This window comes from Pagrus major, chromosome 13 (genome assembly GCF_040436345.1).
Source record: "Pagrus major chromosome 13, Pma_NU_1.0".
NCBI classification, from domain to species: Eukaryota; Metazoa; Chordata; class Actinopteri; order Spariformes; family Sparidae; genus Pagrus; species Pagrus major.
The window spans coordinates 11,907,890-11,927,369 of record NC_133227.1 but is presented as its reverse complement, the minus strand read 5'-3'; the positions used below and the strand labels follow the sequence as shown (position 1 = coordinate 11,927,369).

Genomic DNA, 19,480 nt, shown 5'->3' with positions numbered 1-19,480 from the left:
AATATTCCCTCTTCACTGGCAGATTTAGCAAAATAATAGAAAATAATCCTCTGAGGACTCCAGACCTCAGAGACTAGAATAGAGGGAGACTTTTTTTTTTCTTGCTGAAGAATGCATTATGTGCTTGGAGCTGAAAATGACTAGAAAGTAAAGCTGTCCAACAAATGTAATGCAGTAGAAAGTGCAATATTTCCCTCTGAAATGTAGTGGAGTAGCAGTATCAAGTCCAAAAAAGTACACATATGTATATTAGTACAGTGCCTGAGTAAATACAGTTAGTTACTTTCCACCACATTACGCATTATTTTCAACCAGGAAAATGTGATACTGGTGCCCCTTTGAGAGCAAAAGCCTGTGTAAAATGTAAGAGTTGAAATAGTATGTCAACATAAACATGTTTCTGAGTTAAAGGAGCTCTGGAGAGAATTCTCTGCAGCGATGGACATTCAAAGTGGCAACAACATCTCAGTTATCCAATCAATATTTATTGTTGAAAATGAACTCGATATGTATATTAGTTACAATCCCTGCAGGGAGATGACTGACATTCTGCAACAACAGTTAAGTCAGTTTGTGTGCACAGAGCAGTTGCCAATAAAAAAACATCAGGAAGCAGTTTATTAATCACATACAGACCTACTGCTTACTGAATGCATAACAGTAGCCAATGCTTGCAGGCTGCCATAAGCAAGGGCTCTGAAGCTGAGCACGATTAAAACAACCCGTTTTCCCCTCCGTTCCTCAGAGTTTAAAGGTGATTCTGTCTAGATGGTAGCAGAATTTTTTGTTTTCAGCCCGAAAACAGACTGGAATCTAGTCCATGATGGTGGCAGAGTGCAGGTGATGAGAAGGGATCACAGCTCTTACCATTTACTGATAACACCAAGACACAAAGACAACCCACAGTGGCTCTGCAGCAGAGTGTTGGCATGAACAGCAAGTGAGTGTTTTTAATTCTGATAGTCTAATAATGTAAACACCCAGTTAACAGATATGTTATGAGCATAGGCGTCTTGATTCTAGACACTGCTGATGGTGCAGGAACACAGTGGTCCTTCAGTCCTCTGGTGTGATGGTGGATGCAGCCCCGGGAACCAAAAGTCAAGTCAAGGAACAAGTCCACCTGTGACATCATCCTCAGAATAACTGTAAGGCAATCTGTTAGTTCTGTCTGCCAATTTGCTACATCTATTAACTTATAGAAGAAACAGTAGTTAACATGATGTACAGAAAACTTCTTCAACAAGCTGCTTACAGAAAGAAAATACAATCATTAGCTGGATATAAAAAAAAAAAGCAGCCAAACTACGTGGTTGCCCCCAAACGTGTTCACACTTTCTCTTGTTCATGTGTTCAAAGCTACATCTTTTAAAAACAATAAAACATCAAATAAAAAGACTGAGGAGTTCATTCAGATTGGACCGAGTGTAGAACAGATTTCATTAGTGCGTAATGCGACAAGTATGGCCGAGTGTAACGTCACAGTCCCTGGGTAAAGGTTCATTCAGTTCCCTTTTGACACATTAACAATGCTGCTAACAGTAGTGTAAAGGAGGAATCTTTAAGGAAGACAAATAAGAAAGTTGCATATCATTTGGAAACACTGCAGAGGAGTCAACACAAAACGTTCACATACAGCTAAAGTTTCTGTTAGCCACAGTGCTGCTTTTTCATCTTATTGGAAGGCCGTTAATTTCTGTTGATGGCCTTTGTTGCATGATAACACCACCTCTGTACATGTCAATCATAAATGTCTGGTTCTGATGTCTTTGTGAGACACAAGGCTGACATTTTCCCAGATGCCTTTGTTTTATAGCTTTTATATGCCCATTACATATAGCTGTTGTTCCAATCTTATTTCATTTGGAATGAAATTAAAAGGATTTTAAATGAGCTAATATAAATACCATATTTCATAGTATTAGTGTCAAAAAGTAGTCGTGTTACAATCTCCCACTTGCACCGGTCGTGCACTGAAAAGATCATCTCCCTTTGTGAATGTTTTTAACATGAATCTCTAGCACAAGAGTAGCTCCTGTCATTGCACTTTAAATAAAGGTACTAAAATTGTGCAAATCATACGAATACCACTCTTCTCTTCATCTTTGGTCCTGTTGCTCCACCGTAGGAAACTTACGGTTTACAGCAGGGAGAGTTTGATGGCCCACACCAGTCCTTTTTCTGTCCATAATAAGGCCACAAAAGCACTTAAAAGATTTCAAAATGTTGCATAAAATCAAGTAAAAGAAACATGCTAAATAATATCCTCTGAAATGCCATTAATCTCAGACAGGAGACCTTCATCCACACATGCACACACTTGCTTTTGGTGGAATATGTGCTTCTCAGAGGAAGCAGGAAACGGCAGTAAAGAGGATATTTTTCCATCTACACAGCTTTCCCATTCACAATGCGGGAGCCCCAGTATGCAGGTCGAGCACTGGGGGGTGTTGGTTAGCCAGGAAGTTTGCCAGTGCAAGCTTGAGGTGGAGGTGGTGATGGTAGTTGTTGTAGGAGGGACTGAGGTGACAGGAGAGGATGGGGGGATGGGGGTCACGCATGTGGCTCCCCCATGGAGGTAGAGCCGTTGGCTTTGCTCTTATTCTTACTCTTGCGGTTGAGCATGCGGCTAAGTGTGGCTGTTCGGCTGGCCCGCTCCACGGCTGCCGGAGACTCCAGGTACACCAGGTCATTGTGTGACTGGCTCATCCCCGGGTCCTTGCGCTGGTGACGCCGCCGGAAGAAGAGCTTGGCACTCTTCTGAAGGAAGCTGCCTGTAGTGGAGAGCAGAAAATATTTATTGTGAGTAGGACTGCATGTAATAATTATTTTCATTGTTCGATTAGCCTGTTGATTATTTTCTAGATTGATAGATTAGTTGGTTGGTCTCTAAATGTCAGAAAAGGGTGAAAAATGTTGTTCGGTGTGTCCCAAAGCCCAAGATGATGTCCTCAAATGTCTTGTTTGGCCCACAACCCAAAGATTGTAAGTTGGCTGTCATAGAGAAGAACAGACACCAGAAAATATTCACATTAAGAGGCTGGAATCAGATCATTTTGACTTTTATTTTGAGAAAAATACTGGAACCAATTAATCAAATATCAGAATATTTGTAGGCAACTAATCGATCAATCGATTCATTGTTGCAGCTCTACTTTAGACAAGGACTATATCAAGATAACAGGCATGTACAATATTTCTTTGAAGTATCTGACGTAGCAGCAATTTAAAGACAGCAATGTGAAGCAGCAGGGGCACAGGATTTGTGTTAGTTGGTTACTGATTAATAAAATCTAGCCTGGACGGTTAAAGGAAATAAACTTTGTATTTATTCCCCCTTTGACAACTAGTCTTTCCTCTGTGTAAGAGCTCTGTCGAGTCTTAGAGACAATCAGACTTTGAACTGTATTTTACTACCAGCTAACACACACTGAACTGTAGCAACGGATTGCAGCCGCAAAGTCCAACCCTAAAGCAAGCATCATTCTTTTTTAAAAATCATAATGCAATTATTTTGGCATATCTAAACTATCAAACAAAATTAACTATCCAAATCATGATGATGTGACATTTGTTGGAGTCAGTACCAAACAAACATGTTTTCTTACATCTGGAGAACAAGATCTGTCAGCCTCGACATCTCTGCAGCACTACAGCACTTCATTATAATGCTGTTTGTTACACATTTTACCTGTATCAAAATATTCAGATTCAGATATTCAGATATTGCACTTGGCCATATTGCAATTTCTATAATAGTTTGATTAATTGTGCAGTACTACTTCCTTTCTGCACACAAGGAGATGCTAGGATTAGCAAATATCTGTGGATTAGATTATAAATACTTTGAATTAATGACTTATGGAGACAGTAACACCAGCACCAGTATTTGACATCTCCTCAGCCCATTTTTTTTTTACATCATTCGTGTTAAAATGTAATTAACAGTCCAAGGTTTGTGGTCCAAGCCATTGTTGTTTGACCGTACTTTCAGGGCACCTCCAACCTCGGCCTTGTTTTAGATTGTGAAGTGGCGGATGCGTGAAATAAGGGAATTATAGTCTAAGATAATGACAATGGTCTTCGACACCTGTAAGTCAAGAAGGGGGATCATTGCCCACAGTCTACCGAATATGCAATACATAATATTCAGCGTTCTCACACCTTCTTGAGTATCACACTGATCAAGGTCAATTACTGTTGCAACACTGAGAATTTTCATAATGACAACTAACAGGCCTTAAGGATGGCTTAATGTTGGCTTTCTCACTTGCTTTCCATAACCTCATTCGACTTCACTCAGTCATGCACACACATGACCGTGAGATGGTGTGTGAAACAATGACTCAATTGCGGGACACACACATGCAGACAGCAGAACGCAGCCTATTTACCAACGATAAGTAAAAACATAAATAAATCCAAAGACAGACAATTTCTGTTCTTGCACAGATATAAATTCAAGCACCCATGTCTATTTAAGTACCTGACTGAACCTTGAATATTGCACATGAATATCGCAAAATGTTCACAGCACTATCTTTATTGTGCAGCCCCACAACATTTGTACAAGTTCTAAAACATAGTACCGACAGTATGTGTGTACTAATATCTAATTGATTTAAAATGAACTGAAAATGATTTGCAAAAAAACTATGTTATCTATTCTACTGATAACTAGTGGACACTACACACACTAGAGTACCGAGGATACTACCAAGCAACTCATGAGGTAACTTACTCATCCGGACATAATGTGAGCTTAGCACTGCTTTCCTCTAAGATGGCAGTGATGAGAGTTGAAAATGGAAAGGTTGAAACAGAAGGAAGGAGAGAGAGAGAGAAACACAAAAACAGACGGCATCACTGAGGAGCAACAGATGGCCGTGATCACAGCCAAATGGAGAAAAGTTCTGCCTTCAGGCAATATGTTTCTGGAGGATTTTAAGTAGGATTTATGGAATAAAACACCAATGATGACCAGTTACATCACCATGTCCACAGTTACTGATGGCTTTAGGTAGTCATCGAGACCCCTGTGTAACCTCTCACCTCTGCTCTTCTTGCAGCTCGCCTCAGACACACACATGGATAGCGATGTATGATCTAGTTCCTCTCCGGTCTGGCTCTCCCAGTCCTCTGGAGGCCGGCCGATTCCGCTGGGGCCTTCCTGAGGCTCGGACTCATCTGGGGGGCTACTGGTCCCTGTCGCAATCGCTGTGGTCACATCCTGAGTAGAGCCGCCCTCCGACATCGAGGCATCCATTGCTGCAGCGTAGCCCGCCATCAGAGCAAGCTCATCATCCTGAGACAAGGGTGTCTGGAAAATAAAGCATATTACATGTTTAAAATACAATTCTGGAAAAATTAAACTTCCTTTGACCTAATATTTGCATTTGCTCAGGCAAACACTTCCTCTGGCATCATGAATGACCAACTATTTGTATATGCAGCGCTGCGTCTTTTCATGTAATTTAGGCAGGAGGTTTGTCATGGGATTGGGCAAACTGTTTTTCCACTGACAAGCCCAGTTTTAATCAACAGGTTAGGAAACGCACAAACTTTAAAGGTGTTGGTGGAAACGGATTTCCAGAGGTCACTCCTCGGCTTCTATGCATTTCCCACTCATTTAAACATCTGTGTAATAAATGAGTGAAAATGTACTAGAGTGAAAAAGTAAAAGTGAGACAGTTTCTCTGGTACTGGAGCTTGTCCTTACTTTGGCGATGCCGGAGATGATGATGGTACTCTTCTTCACTGGGGACTTGAGCTTCTGCTTGGCTGACTGGTGGAGCTGTCTGATGGCGGCCTCGGCCACCGGGTCTGTGCCGTTGAGCATCAGCAGCTCGGTATCAGAAGAGGAGAGAGCCTTGCTGACTTTGGCCCCCAGCATAGACGCCTGCTCTGAAACACGACGCTCCGCCAGCTTGGGCTTGTTGACCACCGCTTTATGGACAGGATCTGAGGGAGCACAAAGTCATCATCATGGGTATAATGGAAGCTCAAAACAGATATTTTTAAGATTTGACAATGTGTATTGTAGCTTGAAAAAAAATACTGTAATTTCAGCTGGCTAGGTCTTTTTCACAGTAGACATTTTCGACTTGTCATTGCAGGAAAAGCACAGCTCTTACTAATGACGCACACTAATGATGGCTCTGTGCTATTCAAATGTCCAAATAAGGCACGACAGCGTAACAGTGAGCCAGCATGTACAAAACCAGGACCCTGATCTGAAGCAGCTAAATGGAATTTAACCGTCACTACTGTTATCATTTTCACCTGTGCTTGAAAAAGGTCTATCAACATCTAGAATGTCCTTCTGCGAAGATCAGATAAATTAAACTTCAGTCACATCGCACTGGACTTCCTACTGTGTAGATGTGATGGAGTGTTTATAGACTTTAGAGATCATTAACACACAGCTTCTTTCTTTCTCCTAACTCCTCTCATCTCTGAAGAATTCCACCTACACATATCCTTCTGGTTTTCTTTTTGTTTCTCTGCACAACATGAGGCAGAAACAGGGCAATATCAATTTTCCTGAGCTGCCAACACAGCTGGAGTCCTCAGTGTGCACAAACATTATTGTGCATTAGTGTGGATGCTCTTATCTTTATCATTATCATTATCTCTCTTGGTGTGGACGTGATTAACTTGATTATTAATTACTGTTTCAAGTTTTAGATAAATCATAAAGAAGCCTCTGATAACCTCTAAAATAACAAGACTCAAACTAGCTGCTCTGTGAGGTTGTACTTATGCTAAATTAAATCATTAGCATGCTAACAGTCTCACAATATTAACATGCTAATGTTTGGCAGGTATAATATTAGCATTGCCTTCCATAGAGCCACACAGCTACAGCAGCATGGTTAAAATGGCCTCTGTTTAATAAGTCTTAGCAGGATCTATCGGAGGTTTCATGTGATCGTTATCGCAGAAGTTACAGCGTTTGATTTGCATGCAAATAATGAATTAACTCAATATTAACATAACTATCACAGCAATATCTCAGCATCTACATGTGAAGATATTTACTGCAGTATTTAAATAGATACCTATTTATATGAAAAAGTTGAATGTGTATTTACTCAATTACTTTGAGTAAATACACATTTAAAGGCAATGGCACCAAAGGATCGTCATATATCAGCAGAGGAATAGAGTCTCCATAGACCTGCTGGGTGCTAAGAACTCTGGTTTTGGAGCAGCAGCTCCACATCAGTGGATATTTGCCAACACTCACTATCTCTTTGCGCCAGCTGTTTGGATTTTAAAATGTTGACGCTGTTTCTACATCAGCAGCAGCAGAATAAACAGAAACCCCCATGAGCCTCCCTGTACTGTGTGGTCTCACAGTTTGTGGTGCCGTACCTATGTTGAGTCCAAGAGGGAGTGGACGACCCGGCTTGCTCTTCACCGCGGTGATGGTGGTGACCACGGTGCCACAGGGCATGACTGTACGGTCCATCTCAACCCTCTTACTGGAGGCTGGGGTGGGAGGGTGCCAGGACCTCACCTCACTGGGCTCCAGGTAGGTAAACTGAAGGATACAATTTTCAACAGTTAATATTCTAACATGAAAGCTTCACACACATAAAGAGAATTAAACTGTCATAATTAACATGATAATGTCCTGAGTTAACTGGGATGATGCTCTTACCTCAGTAGTAAGTGATCCAGTCACTTTGTCTTTGGTCATGAGTGCAAATGTTTGCTGTCCTTTGGGCTGCTTCTTTACAAGATCGAAAGGCACTGACACCTGACCGAGTAAGCAATCTGAGAGAAAAGACACCTAATTTAATCTGGTGGCACCAAAACATGTGACAGTCACAGAGAGTGAAAAAATTACTTTGCCTTTTTTTATTTGGGTTTTTATTCATGACGAGACAGTCAGTAATTTCCTTACTTTCTTGAGGTTGTCCATCATTCACCAATTGAATAATGAGCTCTTTCGAAAGTCCATTCAATTCACTGGTGAAAAAGAAGGAAAATGTATTACATTGCATTGAAAAAGACAAACATCTTTAAAAAAAAAAACAGTGATAGTTTGTAGTGCTCTGTGGCTCTGTGGTAAAACTTACAAGATAAACGGTTGGTCCCAGGCAGGATTGGTTGTGTTCTTCAAAACAGAGGTGTTAAACCTCTGTGGAGGATCATCTAGCTTCAGCACACACAGAGGATTCATGCTGCCTGCAAACACAGCAGAAAACAGTCTGTATCATGGAAAAAGAAACACAGTGTGTGATCCAAGATCTAACTGCAAACTCATTTGAAAATCTTTTGATCAAATAAAGTATGCTGGCGAGCAAGATTAAATTCTGCTTTGGTCACTCCTTTTCATCCACTGCTTCACTTTAATGGACAGAAGGGAGGTCAGTGTACGCTGTATATATGATGAATTATGCATAGGTCAGAGGAGACTGTGGTTGAGAGCGCTTCCTCAGCACATGCGATGAAACCCATTTCATGAAGCACTTACACTGATATTTATTAGCCACAAGCCAAGCTCCAACACTGTGACAGCACTGTGTCTTAATGAACACAACATCAGCAAGAATCTTAAAGACCGAGCGCCCACTGCAGCAGCTCTGGATCTGGCTTCTAGCCCACAGGAAGTGTAACAAGTGAAGCTAAGCTAAGTATAACTGCTCTTCACTTAAAGGAAGGAAGACAGATAGTGAAGTGGTGAATGATGTGTCATGTCTCTGTTGTACAATATTACGTGTTGGGCAGAATACTTAAGAGGATGTCTGGAGTCCTGAAAGGCACTGACTCACAATTAGAGAATGACTCAGCGAAGGAACAACCAAAACAAAGTGGTTGTGGATAAGACTTCACTGGACAGTCAACTCAAAACATATTGTCATCTAGTGTCATGGCTGACAACACCCTGGTCCTTTGTTTTCACTTGGATCATACGGGCATCTCCAATTTTTGCGGGTCTGTGCCACCACGCTGGGTGTAGTGATACTGATGTGGGTGTATTATTCAAATACGGCCAACATTCTTCAACTTTAACCAACAGACTACCACCTTTGACAGCCAACTGGCAAACAAACCTCCTCCCCGTTGTCTGGAGAGGCTCTGACCAGGACGCACAGGCTACAGCTTGTTGGTAGTATAAACAAAGGCCAGGCAGAAACACTCCCTTAAATAGTTATACTTACACCTAATAAAAAAAGTATGATAAACTCCATGTTGATTAGCTATAACAGAATGTATGTTACCTTGTGTTATGATAGTGTTTTAAAATTTTTGTTTGTAAATGAAGTAATTTAAAGTTGAAATTAAAGGTATATTAAACATATACTTGCCTAAAAAACACTCACACAAAACAGAACCAGCAGCTGATTTATCAAACTCTTCTGTTTACTTCTGTAAAACCTCTCTTTATGTACTGGGCTAAAAAATGCCAATGAAGGAACAGTTTGACATTTTGGGGGGAAAAAGCCTATTAGCTTTGTTGCTGAGAGTTACCAAACCAATGGATAAACATGTTGCACAAAATTTGTGGCATCTAGGGGGTTATGTGCCGGGCTGTTTCTTGGTAGGGGCGGTGACTTCTCTTAGTCTTTGCTGGCTGCTTGCAACCTCATGGTGACAACAGGAAGTCACTCTATCAGGCAAAGAGACATACCTGCCAACACAACGATTTTAACACGAGTATCCCTTTTTTTGTACCTTTCTCCTGCTGTAATCCTGAGTGATAATTTCTCCCATTAATCTCCCAAACCCTCCGCTCTCCCTCCTCTTTGCTACTAGAATTGATGGTAAGGGTGCCAAGAAAAAGAAATAGAAAGAAGAAGGATGGAAGAAAACAGAACTGTCAACTTGTTACACTGCTTCCACTGTCAACTTGGTGGAGTGGGCAGATTCAAACATCTGGACCCAGGCTATGTGAGACCTTCCCCTTTACTGACATTTGTCTCTCGTCTCACTTGCCTGTCTTGCCTCTACTCTGCAGACTGTAGTTTTGCATCATTTCATCCTTCCTCTTCTTTTCCTTCCGTGCAATAATGTTGAGTTTTGATCAATTTGTGTACATTTTGTTTTTTACGTGTATTTTTTCATTGCGAGCTTTGTCTTTTATTGGCACCCATCTACAGAGCATCGCTGAATCCGTGAAGTGAGATGTCTGCACAGAGCCCAAAGGACAATAAAAGACAACACCTACCACAGCCACAACTGTTCACCCAGCTGCCATCTGGCAAAAGATAAAGAAGTACCCTGTGTTGCTGATACCCCTTTTTCACAGCCTGATGTTGAGTGTTATGAATAAATAGTCTGGCACATATCCTACCATAAAAACACAACTTGTTGTTTTTACACTTCATCAGAACCTGGGTAACTCAATTTTTAACAGGACAAGTGTCCCACCTGCAGCATCTTCCTCCTGATTCAGTGTCACTCGGGTGTTCTTCACCAGCAGCTTCCAGTCGTGGGCACGGGGGGGTTTCGGGGGTGAAACCACATTATTGTGGGCTTCCTATTGGAGAAATCACAGTAAGTAAATAAGTCAACAATGGAGTTCTCCTGGTAGCAATACGAATAGCACCAGTGTAAACAAAGAACCCTTTTCCCAGCCTTTTCATACAGAGGCTACACAATGCTGCACAAACATATTACAGGAAGATCAAAAGGCTTTCAGAACCAAACCAGAATCCAAAAACCTTTTCAGCTGGGCAAATTGGATCATTACTCTCAGAGGCTGCCTATAGTATTATTGAAAATGGTGATATAATAGAATTAAACACATTTATTAATGACTGCTAGCTCCTCAACATCCAATTTTAATGTGCAGTGTATCAATGCCTCTGCGAGACAGACACTGTAACCATAGTTTATAAGTTGGTAAAGTAAAGAAAGAAAAGCAGTGTTTAGACACTAAAAACATCAGCGAACATCAGTGTATCTGAGAACTTGCCAGTCTTAGATCAGATCTGCCAATCCTGATAATTAGATGCCTGCCTGGACTTGTTGGAAGAGATCATCTAGTATTGATGGGCTCACAGATCATCTTGATCATTTTAAATCTTTAAATCACAGGGGATTCAGGTGTCAGTAGAGTAGGATAAAATCAGTCTGTGCTGTAACTGTTAATCAAATGTTTCCTGGCTTTCTGCCTCTGAAATGGGAAATGTGCCTGTTTTTCTCCTTTTCATAACTGGGAAAATTCAAAACATTTGGAAAATAGGACACTACAAGAGATCTCTTTGGGCGCTGGTGACTTAGGCAATAGTTATTTGTCAATATTAGGATGAAAATAATCAACTGTTTCCAAGAGGACATCATTTGTTGGAACCTGATACTTATCTCAGCGTGAGTAAGTATAAAATACTTGTTATACTTGGTGTGGTGCCTTCTTTCACTCTTAGAATTCTAACTACAGTTTACTGATGTGCCAACACATGACACATAATCAAATCAGAAACGCATGACATGACATCTTGTGATGGCTGGAGTGAATCAGTAAAAACCTGTTTGTAAATTAATATCACTATAATAAACTCTTTCTACATTAGTGCAGGCTTTAGTTAGGGATGATTACATGCTCTTATCATGAATATACAGTCAGTAGTTCTAAGACTTGGATATAAAAGTATGGATTAAACCTGCAATAACTGATTTCTTTGCCACTTGGAGGAAACAGATACTAAATGAAACAAAAATGTACATATTATCTTTTAAGTGAATACATTTAACTTGTTAGGAAAAAGTTGTCCATTCACATGCCAGAAGATACGGAGTAACATCGTCATTCATTTGAAGTCTTGTTCCTGGTCATCTGGTGAAAACAAGTCTAGCATTCTCTCTCTTTCAGCTCTGTTTTTGGTCTCTACCAACTCCTGAGGAAATATCTGGCTCTTTAGACGCTAAATCTCCCACTATATCCATCAGCTAGTTGTTAACTATATCAGTCTGATAGTTTGTGCTGAGCAGGTAGTGTACAGTGGAGCTTTTTAGCTGAAAACAGCTGCCTGCCGTGGCAGAAACAACTCTATGAAAGAGTGAATCAAAACAGTAAAGTTGCAGCCGAACAGCAAAACAATGAACTGAAACTCCCTGTAAAGCTCCATAAAGCCAAAGGGAGCTGCAGGTTCAAGTGATAATTCTCTATAGGTTCCTCACTAATCATGAACATGTTCACATTGTCATTATAATAAAAACATTGATTACAGCTGCTTTAAACACTATTTGTTAATCTGCAGACAATGACCAGAACAGACTTGTACACCCTTGTCCACATGGGAGTTCTTGTGTGGCAGATGTTTAGATGTTGTGCGTCAGGAATGACTTCTCCTCTCACCTTGACCTCTGAGGCCTGAGCAGGCCTGCAGCTCAGCATCACAGAGGGACGGGTCGTGCATAACAGCTGCTTCAACTGTTCCGTAATGGCTGCTACGCTGGAAGCGTTGGGATTGTCCTGACAGAGAGAGAATATGATGTTAGGTAAATTACTCGTAACACCAAATTGATTGTAACAAAAACATAACCTCCTTTCTTGAAGTAACAAAAAAAAGTATACATCTTACTTTAAATGCTAAAGCTCCTATTTACATGACAAACGTGACAATTAACACAAATTCTTGTCTAGAAAGAAAAATCCACATTCAGTTTATTCTAACACATATTCAACAATCAGTTTCAGTACAGTCAAACATTTCTCTGTGTGTTAGCCTAAAATTACCTGGGTAGAAGTGGGTGTCACCTGCAGCTCCCCTGTCTCTAGCTGAGACACTCCCCAGCTCACCTTCACCTCATCATTAGCTTCTTGCATCTGTAGATCAAGCTGAGGGACACAGAGGAGACAAACTCAATATGCCTTCTGATGACATGGTGATCAGAAGTCTTACAGTGCTGATCAGCTTCACTTATAGTAAATCTATAACAATGTTTAAAGGTAGATCAGATAAAAATGTCACTGTCAGTATCAATACTGGTTCTCTTTATATTTACCAACATATCATACACTGTTTCAGGATGTTGCTTAAACTAAGCTAACCGGGGGGAAACAAATCACTGGGTTGTTGCTGCCGCAGATTGGTCTGTAACTCAAACAACTGCTTTAACAACTATGTCTCTGTGGGCTTTTGGTCCCTCACTTGAAAATAAAAAAAGTCTCCACAACATCAGACATAATGCATCCCAGTGGATTACTGTTAATTTGTTGACTTGCTTCCACAGCAGTGAGAAATGCTAGGCTAAGGAAAACTGAAGACATTTTGCCACATCTTGAATATGTTATTCTGTCAATCTACTTCAAATTGTACTCTGTGGATGGATTCTAATTAGAAAAGGAATCATTTGTATGATTTGGTGTGATAAAATCTGCAACTAACAATTATTTATATAAAAACAATTTTGACAATTTGACGTTTTCAAATTGCTTCTTTTTTCCAAAATCCAAAGACTCTTAATTTACTACCATGAATGACAAAGAAAGGCAGCAAATCTAAGAGGCTGGAAACTGCAGATGTTTGACATTTTTGCCTGAAAAATGCCTGAATCAATTAACCGGCAAATATTTTTTGGCTTAATTGACTAATCAATTAATCAACTAATTGACTAATCAGTGGAGCTCTAATCTGTAAGAGTTGATGGTGTGGTGATAGTTGGTGTTCTTTAGAGGTGTGGAAATTTCCCGATTCTAAGATGCATCGCAATGTGGAAAATTCTGCATCGATACAATGACAGAGCATGATCAGGAGTTTGCAGCCTGTGTTGATTGCTGATTTTCCAGTCTCGGCTGGACAATGAAGTTGTAAAGAGAGCAATGGTGCGATATAACTTAACACTGAACTGTGGGTGAACATAAGCTCATGTTGCTTATGAATGAAGATATGTCAGAGGGAGGCAGATCAGCAGCGAGTGATAAAGAAACACACCCAGTATTATGAGTTCTGATTTTATGAACTGGATGAGACACACTCTGTGTATAAAATCTGCCTCTCACCAATACTAACCATGTCAGCAGTTTTCACCTGAAGCTAACATCTGTAACCATAAAGAATACAGCAAGCCTGGCTAATACAAAAATGTAGTTTTTTATACTAGACTGATTGTTAAAAGGACTCTCTAAACTAAAAGGGATTTAAGATTTATCTCACTGCTTGTATTAGATGATGGAACAGTAGCCGTGTGCAGCAATATAGAAAGTTGAGGATTCAAAAATTTGACAGGTGAATTGTATTGAATGGTGAGGCCAGTGAAGATTTACACCTCTAATCATAATGGCCAACATCATACACTGTACAACAATCTAATGCAATGCCTCTCTGCCCAGCCTGACAAATAGGAAAAGGGTTAAGTGGGGAAGGTCAGCAAGGTGTGTGTCAACACTGAGCTCAGCTGAGAGAGAAAGTGAAAGAATTAGAGATGAAAAGAAAGAAAGAGAAAACAGACTGGGCCATCTTGTCCTAGCATGCCTGGATTCCAGTGAAAGACTGAACAGCCGCCTCTGTGGTGCCAAACAAAGGCCTCATCAGATAGATGGCAATGAGGACATTTAGATGGATCCAGAAGAACAATATCACAGGCTGCATTGATATGACCCAGATCATTTCATACCAATAGCTTAAACTGGAAGTTTATGTCAGCATAATAATGAAACTTGAAAATCGAAAGTGTTTGCCAAGAAGAATCTTAAAAAATACACAGCTATTAAAATGGTTTCATTGTTCACATCACCTGACTCACTACAACAAGAAGGAAGTGACTGTAGTGGAGTCATACTACAGATATGTAAATGCAGGGTTTGCATTTCAAAGATGAAAACGAAATTACAATGTCACATGTGTCCATCGTCACATGCAACATGCCATGTGGTGCAGTAGTGTGTTAAAAGACAAAGTCCGCTCAGCAGCACACCGCAGTGTACTGGGTGTATTATTGTGTCCATACACTGTAAATGACCAGAGCCTCTGTCCCACATATCCCAGCACTCATAACCCGAGCAGCCAGGAGCATTCTAGCATGGATCTCAGTCAAAAGCCAACAACTGTTCCAGTGGATGGATGGATAGATGGAGACGTTTGAAAAGGCTCTCTGACTTTTCCAGGCTAAGCTCAAACAATTAGAGTGAAAAGGAGACAAGAGGCTTCCTTTATGTTCCTGCAACAACAACCGATCCACAACCAAAACAAAACAGGCCCAACTCTAATCCTCACTTTAGCTATGGAGGCTCTCACTCAGGTTGTATTTATAGCACAACGAGCTCAGGAGGGATGACAAGCACCTTATTGGCTTAAATATAGCCTTAATACAATTGGGTTAGCTTGTATAGCCACCTGTATCCATACATTGGTGAAGATTTAACACTGACCTGAGAACAGGATGAAAGCTTACCGCAGCTAGCACTGCGCATTACACATCTCAACACATTACCTATGATTCAACTTTAAACACTTTGAACACTGTATCTAAGTATTTCCCAAGAATATTAAGAAATACTGTGAGTGAACAATGGGAATAGTCTACCTGAAAAATGAACCACATCAGACTTGGCCATGACAAATAAAATCCATCATTGTAATTTCCAGGTAAGAACAAGGAAGCCATTAGTCATTTGTGTCATATCTTCAGAGTTACATCAATCCTGTACTTGCCCCTGACAAATGGGAATGTAGGCAAAGCGGGCAGGCCTTACTGGAAACAGGCCTGACAGAGATTTTAATGAGGTCTTCGGGACATTTGCCAAGCACAGAGAGATATCCCAACCATTTAATCTAAGACTCCTGCCAGCAGTGAGCTGGGCAGCACATCATGTTCAATAAAATCTCCCATTAAACTCAACCACAATGACTTCCAAGGGATGTAACTCTGTCTCCAGACGCCCCGGTGTTAAAGGGATATTCACCAAAGAACAAATGAGTATTGTTGTTACTGACATGAGACTTACGGCTTTAATAGATACCCTCGGACCAACTATAGAGCATTTACCTGCAGCTCCAGTGGAGCTATACACACTGTGTATTTACAAGGATCTGCTGGAGCCATGGTTGTCTGTGCTGCACTGGCCGAGAACTGAAGCGTCTCCCCAACCACACTGCAGGAAGCGGCCTGTTGGGAAGACAAAGTGAGGCATTAGTGTTACATAAATCTACTGAGAATGTTAAACTAAAGCAGTGACAGCATTTGCATGCAACTCACGTGTTGTGACATCATGTGATGAGAAAGCAACTCAGACAGGGAGGGAAACTACAATTTGTACTCAAGGAACTGGAAGGATACCTTGATCATACATTTATATTAGTGTGTGTGTAATGTGTAGAGTCTTGCACAAGAAACCAGAGCTGCAACAATTAATTGATTAACTGATTATTTTCAACTATCAAATTAATCCAACTAACTTGATAATCAAGTCATCAGTTTGGGTATATTATTTTTATTTTTCTAATAAGGGTCTAAATTCTCTGATTCCAGCTTCTTAAATGTGATTATTCTCTGGTTTCTTTTCTCCTCCACAACATTAATTTGAATATCTTTGGGTTGTGGACAAAACAAGACATTTGAGGACATCATCTTGTGCTTTGGGAAACACTGATCGACACTTTTCACCGTTTTCTGACATTTCACAGACCAAACAACTTATCGATTAATCAAGAAAATAATCGACAGATTAATTGATTGAAAATAATCGTTAGTTGCTGCCCTGCAAAAACACATGGCACAAACTGAATACATAAAACCACTGAGATGTGTTTACAACACTGACTTTTACTAAAACTGATCCAAAAGCAAAATATTTGCCTTAAGGGAAGTTCACAATGAACTGAGAAAGGGGAACACGGTCTCTACTAGCTTCCAAAGGCATTATCATCAGATTCAATCATCTGTCAGTACAATTAATCACTTTCACTGAAAAGGGATCTGTAACTGAACTTTTGTCAATTAGCACATAATGGTAAAGTATGCTCTTACTTTAAACAGATTTATCGCTGTATTCATTCTGATTTCAGTGGAGGATGGGTGTGTTTGCATCTAGCTGGGTATTAGATCACAGTAAGGGGAAACCTTAACATAAACATAGGTGCTGCTGCATTCCTGTCTGCCTGCTCCTCCTCACTGCTGAGCTTGACAGCTATGTAAGCTTCTTAAAGCTTGCGCACACACAGACACACATACACGGGTAAAAATAAGCCTCTGTTCATTAAACTCACTGCATTCAGCAACAGAGCACCTGGTATTTTGCCCCATATCATGATGATCACAAAGAAAGGGCTGAGTTTGCATTGGGAGCACTGCAAAGCCAACCAGGCCAGCAAACACAGCAAGCAATTTGTCCCTATCTGACCTCTCGAAAAAATAAAAGCCCTCTGGTTGCAGTTTGTTTTGGACACAGTCTGCAGCAGGTTGGAACACAATATGTATGACTGATGAAAGAAGCATCATGCATCAAGTGTTTTTATAACATTTTTTCAAGCAGAACTATTAATTCACGCGTCTTCTGATTTGGTAACAGGCATGTACCTGATAAAAAGATAAGCAGATTTATTTGCCAAATCTTAATTAATCAGGGGAGTCTCTGTAGCAAAGTTGGCTAGTGGATGAGTCAGAGGTTGTCTGCTGCAGGCTAAAATGCAGCACTGGTCGAAGAAAGGCTCTGTTTGCACTGAATTAGGGCAGGGGAGATTGATTTGAGGGACAGCCTTTGTCAATAAAGTACATAAACAAGGAAATAAGAAATCTATAAGTGTCTGATGCTATAATCCAGATAAATGCTGAAGCTGCCATGGAAAACAAAAGATATTATTTTACAGCGGCTGGAAGGAGGAGGAGCACACAGCACTGGCACTTAAACAATAGTACAACTGATCTAGATATGAAATGATATTATATTTATTGATCACTGCACAAACGGTCATAAACACACAGCAGTAAGGCATATTCAGTAAAGGAAAAGCCCTTAAACTGTATAAACGATAGACTTTATGGTCTGTGTACCTTGTTTCTGGCAGACTTCTGAAAGCTGGACACTTGGCTGACCATGAGCTCTGATGCCTCCACGTCATCCTCTTCAAAAGTCAAAAGAACAGGACCCTGGTGAGGAGGAAGACAGAAACATTGAAACAACAGCAAACCTGTTACACAACTCACAGAGCGGGGAAATAGGGAGTTTTCCAATAAATGAGCAATGATCCAGGCTGGAACGTATCACGTTGGCAACGTCAATGACTATGTTCTAACTTGATAATTCCGAGGAATAGAAAACAACACAGGTGGATCAGAGGTGGTGCAAGTACAGTAAGGTGATACTGTGGGTGTCAGCTGTCAGAAATGTGTCAATGGATGGGGTGACATTTGAAGTGGCTGAGTCTTCTTTTTCCAGGTCATTTTAACAATCACATCCTATGACAAGCTGCACTTTTATTGGTGTCACCTGCCTGTCATAGAGTGGACTGGTGGCTTGATGGTCATGAGACTTACCCCACGCTTCCTTGATTCGTCAGTCAGAGCCCTGCACCAGGCTCCTCTCCACTGACTTTTCCAGCTTTTCAGTGACAGCGCCCATCCCAGCAGAGAGGCGGCTTCCTCCTTCGCCGCATTGTCCTCTACTGCTCTCTGCTTCTTTCCTACACCCCTTTGTTGGAAATACTGTACGAAATACAGTATCAGAGTGCCCAGGGACGCGATGAAAAGTGTGACCATGCATAGCCACTGCGGATCCTCCAAACCGAAATATGAACTGGAACTTTCAAAGTCGGACATTCTTTGCAAATGAAAACGATGATCACAGCTTAACACACCTCCTCGGAGAAATTTCCTGGCAACCTCATAGTATGTATTTGGTCAGGGAAGGGCGAAATCAATGAAAGCAATCTCCCGCAACTGATAAGAGCACTGATCTCAACCTCCAAAGCAAATTATGCTTATTGCTATCCATGTTGCAGTACTTCATAGCAGCTTTTAAAAGCTACACAGAGGCTTCAAATTACGCACGCCGGTTATAGATACCTAGACCATTGTCGAAAAGCTAAAGGTAGTCTCTAGCTTCAAATATACCTGCAGAAAAGCGCACTCCCCTCCTCTCATTGAGTATGGTTGTTAGCTTAGTTAGCTAATCTTCGCCGCGGTTCGCTTAACTAGCTACATTCATTAGCTACGCAACGGCCAAAGTTTCCCAAATACTAATTATTTCCGACGTCTACCGTTATGCTCCACCAGACGATGTCCAGATATCGAACAAGAGTCCCGGTAAAACATCCTTGAGACGGAGAGTGCTGTCCTTGCCTCTGGACTTGGTTTGCAGCCGAGTCTGACTGTACAAAGTTGCCGTTCTGAAACGGATATGTGGCACAAACTGTAACTCCCAGAATGCACCGCGGCAAATGCGAAAGTTTGTTGTTGCCTGGTGGTCGTGTGAAACTAACCGAATTGCCCAAAATAGGCTAAAGTGTGGTGTTTACAAAGTTAGTCTCAATCAAGAATGATGTTTTATCCTATATGAGATAGAGTAAGGCACATTAAAAGATAC

The 19,480-nt window shown here is 40.8% G+C and overlaps 1 protein-coding gene and 1 long non-coding RNA gene across 2 annotated transcripts; one reads left to right on the top strand and one right to left on the bottom strand.

Annotated features, from left to right (window-relative positions):
- Positions 1–465: 465 nt before the first annotated feature.
- c2cd2 (C2 calcium dependent domain containing 2) lies at positions 466–19,265 on the bottom strand. Its single transcript, XM_073479935.1, has 13 exons — positions 18,433–19,265; positions 17,950–18,045; positions 15,946–16,065; positions 12,695–12,796; positions 12,314–12,430; positions 10,384–10,492; positions 8,088–8,196; positions 7,913–7,977; positions 7,667–7,782; positions 7,378–7,546; positions 5,720–5,961; positions 5,053–5,320; positions 466–2,774 (listed from the first exon to the last, which is right to left on the bottom strand). Exons 1-13 carry the CDS (start codon positions 18,712–18,714, stop codon positions 2,554–2,556), a joined length of 2,016 nt encoding a protein of 671 aa, XP_073336036.1. The 5' UTR covers positions 18,715–19,265; the 3' UTR covers positions 466–2,553.
- On the top strand, positions 7,490–10,226 carry LOC141007573 (uncharacterized). The gene is made up of 3 exons (XR_012180020.1): positions 7,490–7,537; positions 9,769–9,903; positions 10,113–10,226. It is a non-coding gene; the product is annotated as an uncharacterized lncRNA (long non-coding RNA).
- Positions 19,266–19,480: the final 215 nt, after the last annotated feature.

Excerpts from the sequence above, each read along its gene's own strand:
- c2cd2 (XM_073479935.1), bottom strand. The coding sequence starts at position 18,714 with ATGTCCGACTTTGAAAGTTCCAGTTCATATTTCGGTTTGGAGGATCCG. Across the intron at positions 8,197-10,383 it reads TCAGGAGGAAGATGCTGCAG|GCAGCATGAATCCTCTGTGT; the intron begins GTGGGACACTTG and ends CTGTGTTTGCAG. Across the intron at positions 7,978-8,087 it reads TGGGACCAACCGTTTATCTT|TGAATTGAATGGACTTTCGA; the intron begins GTAAGTTTTACC and ends CTTTTTCACCAG.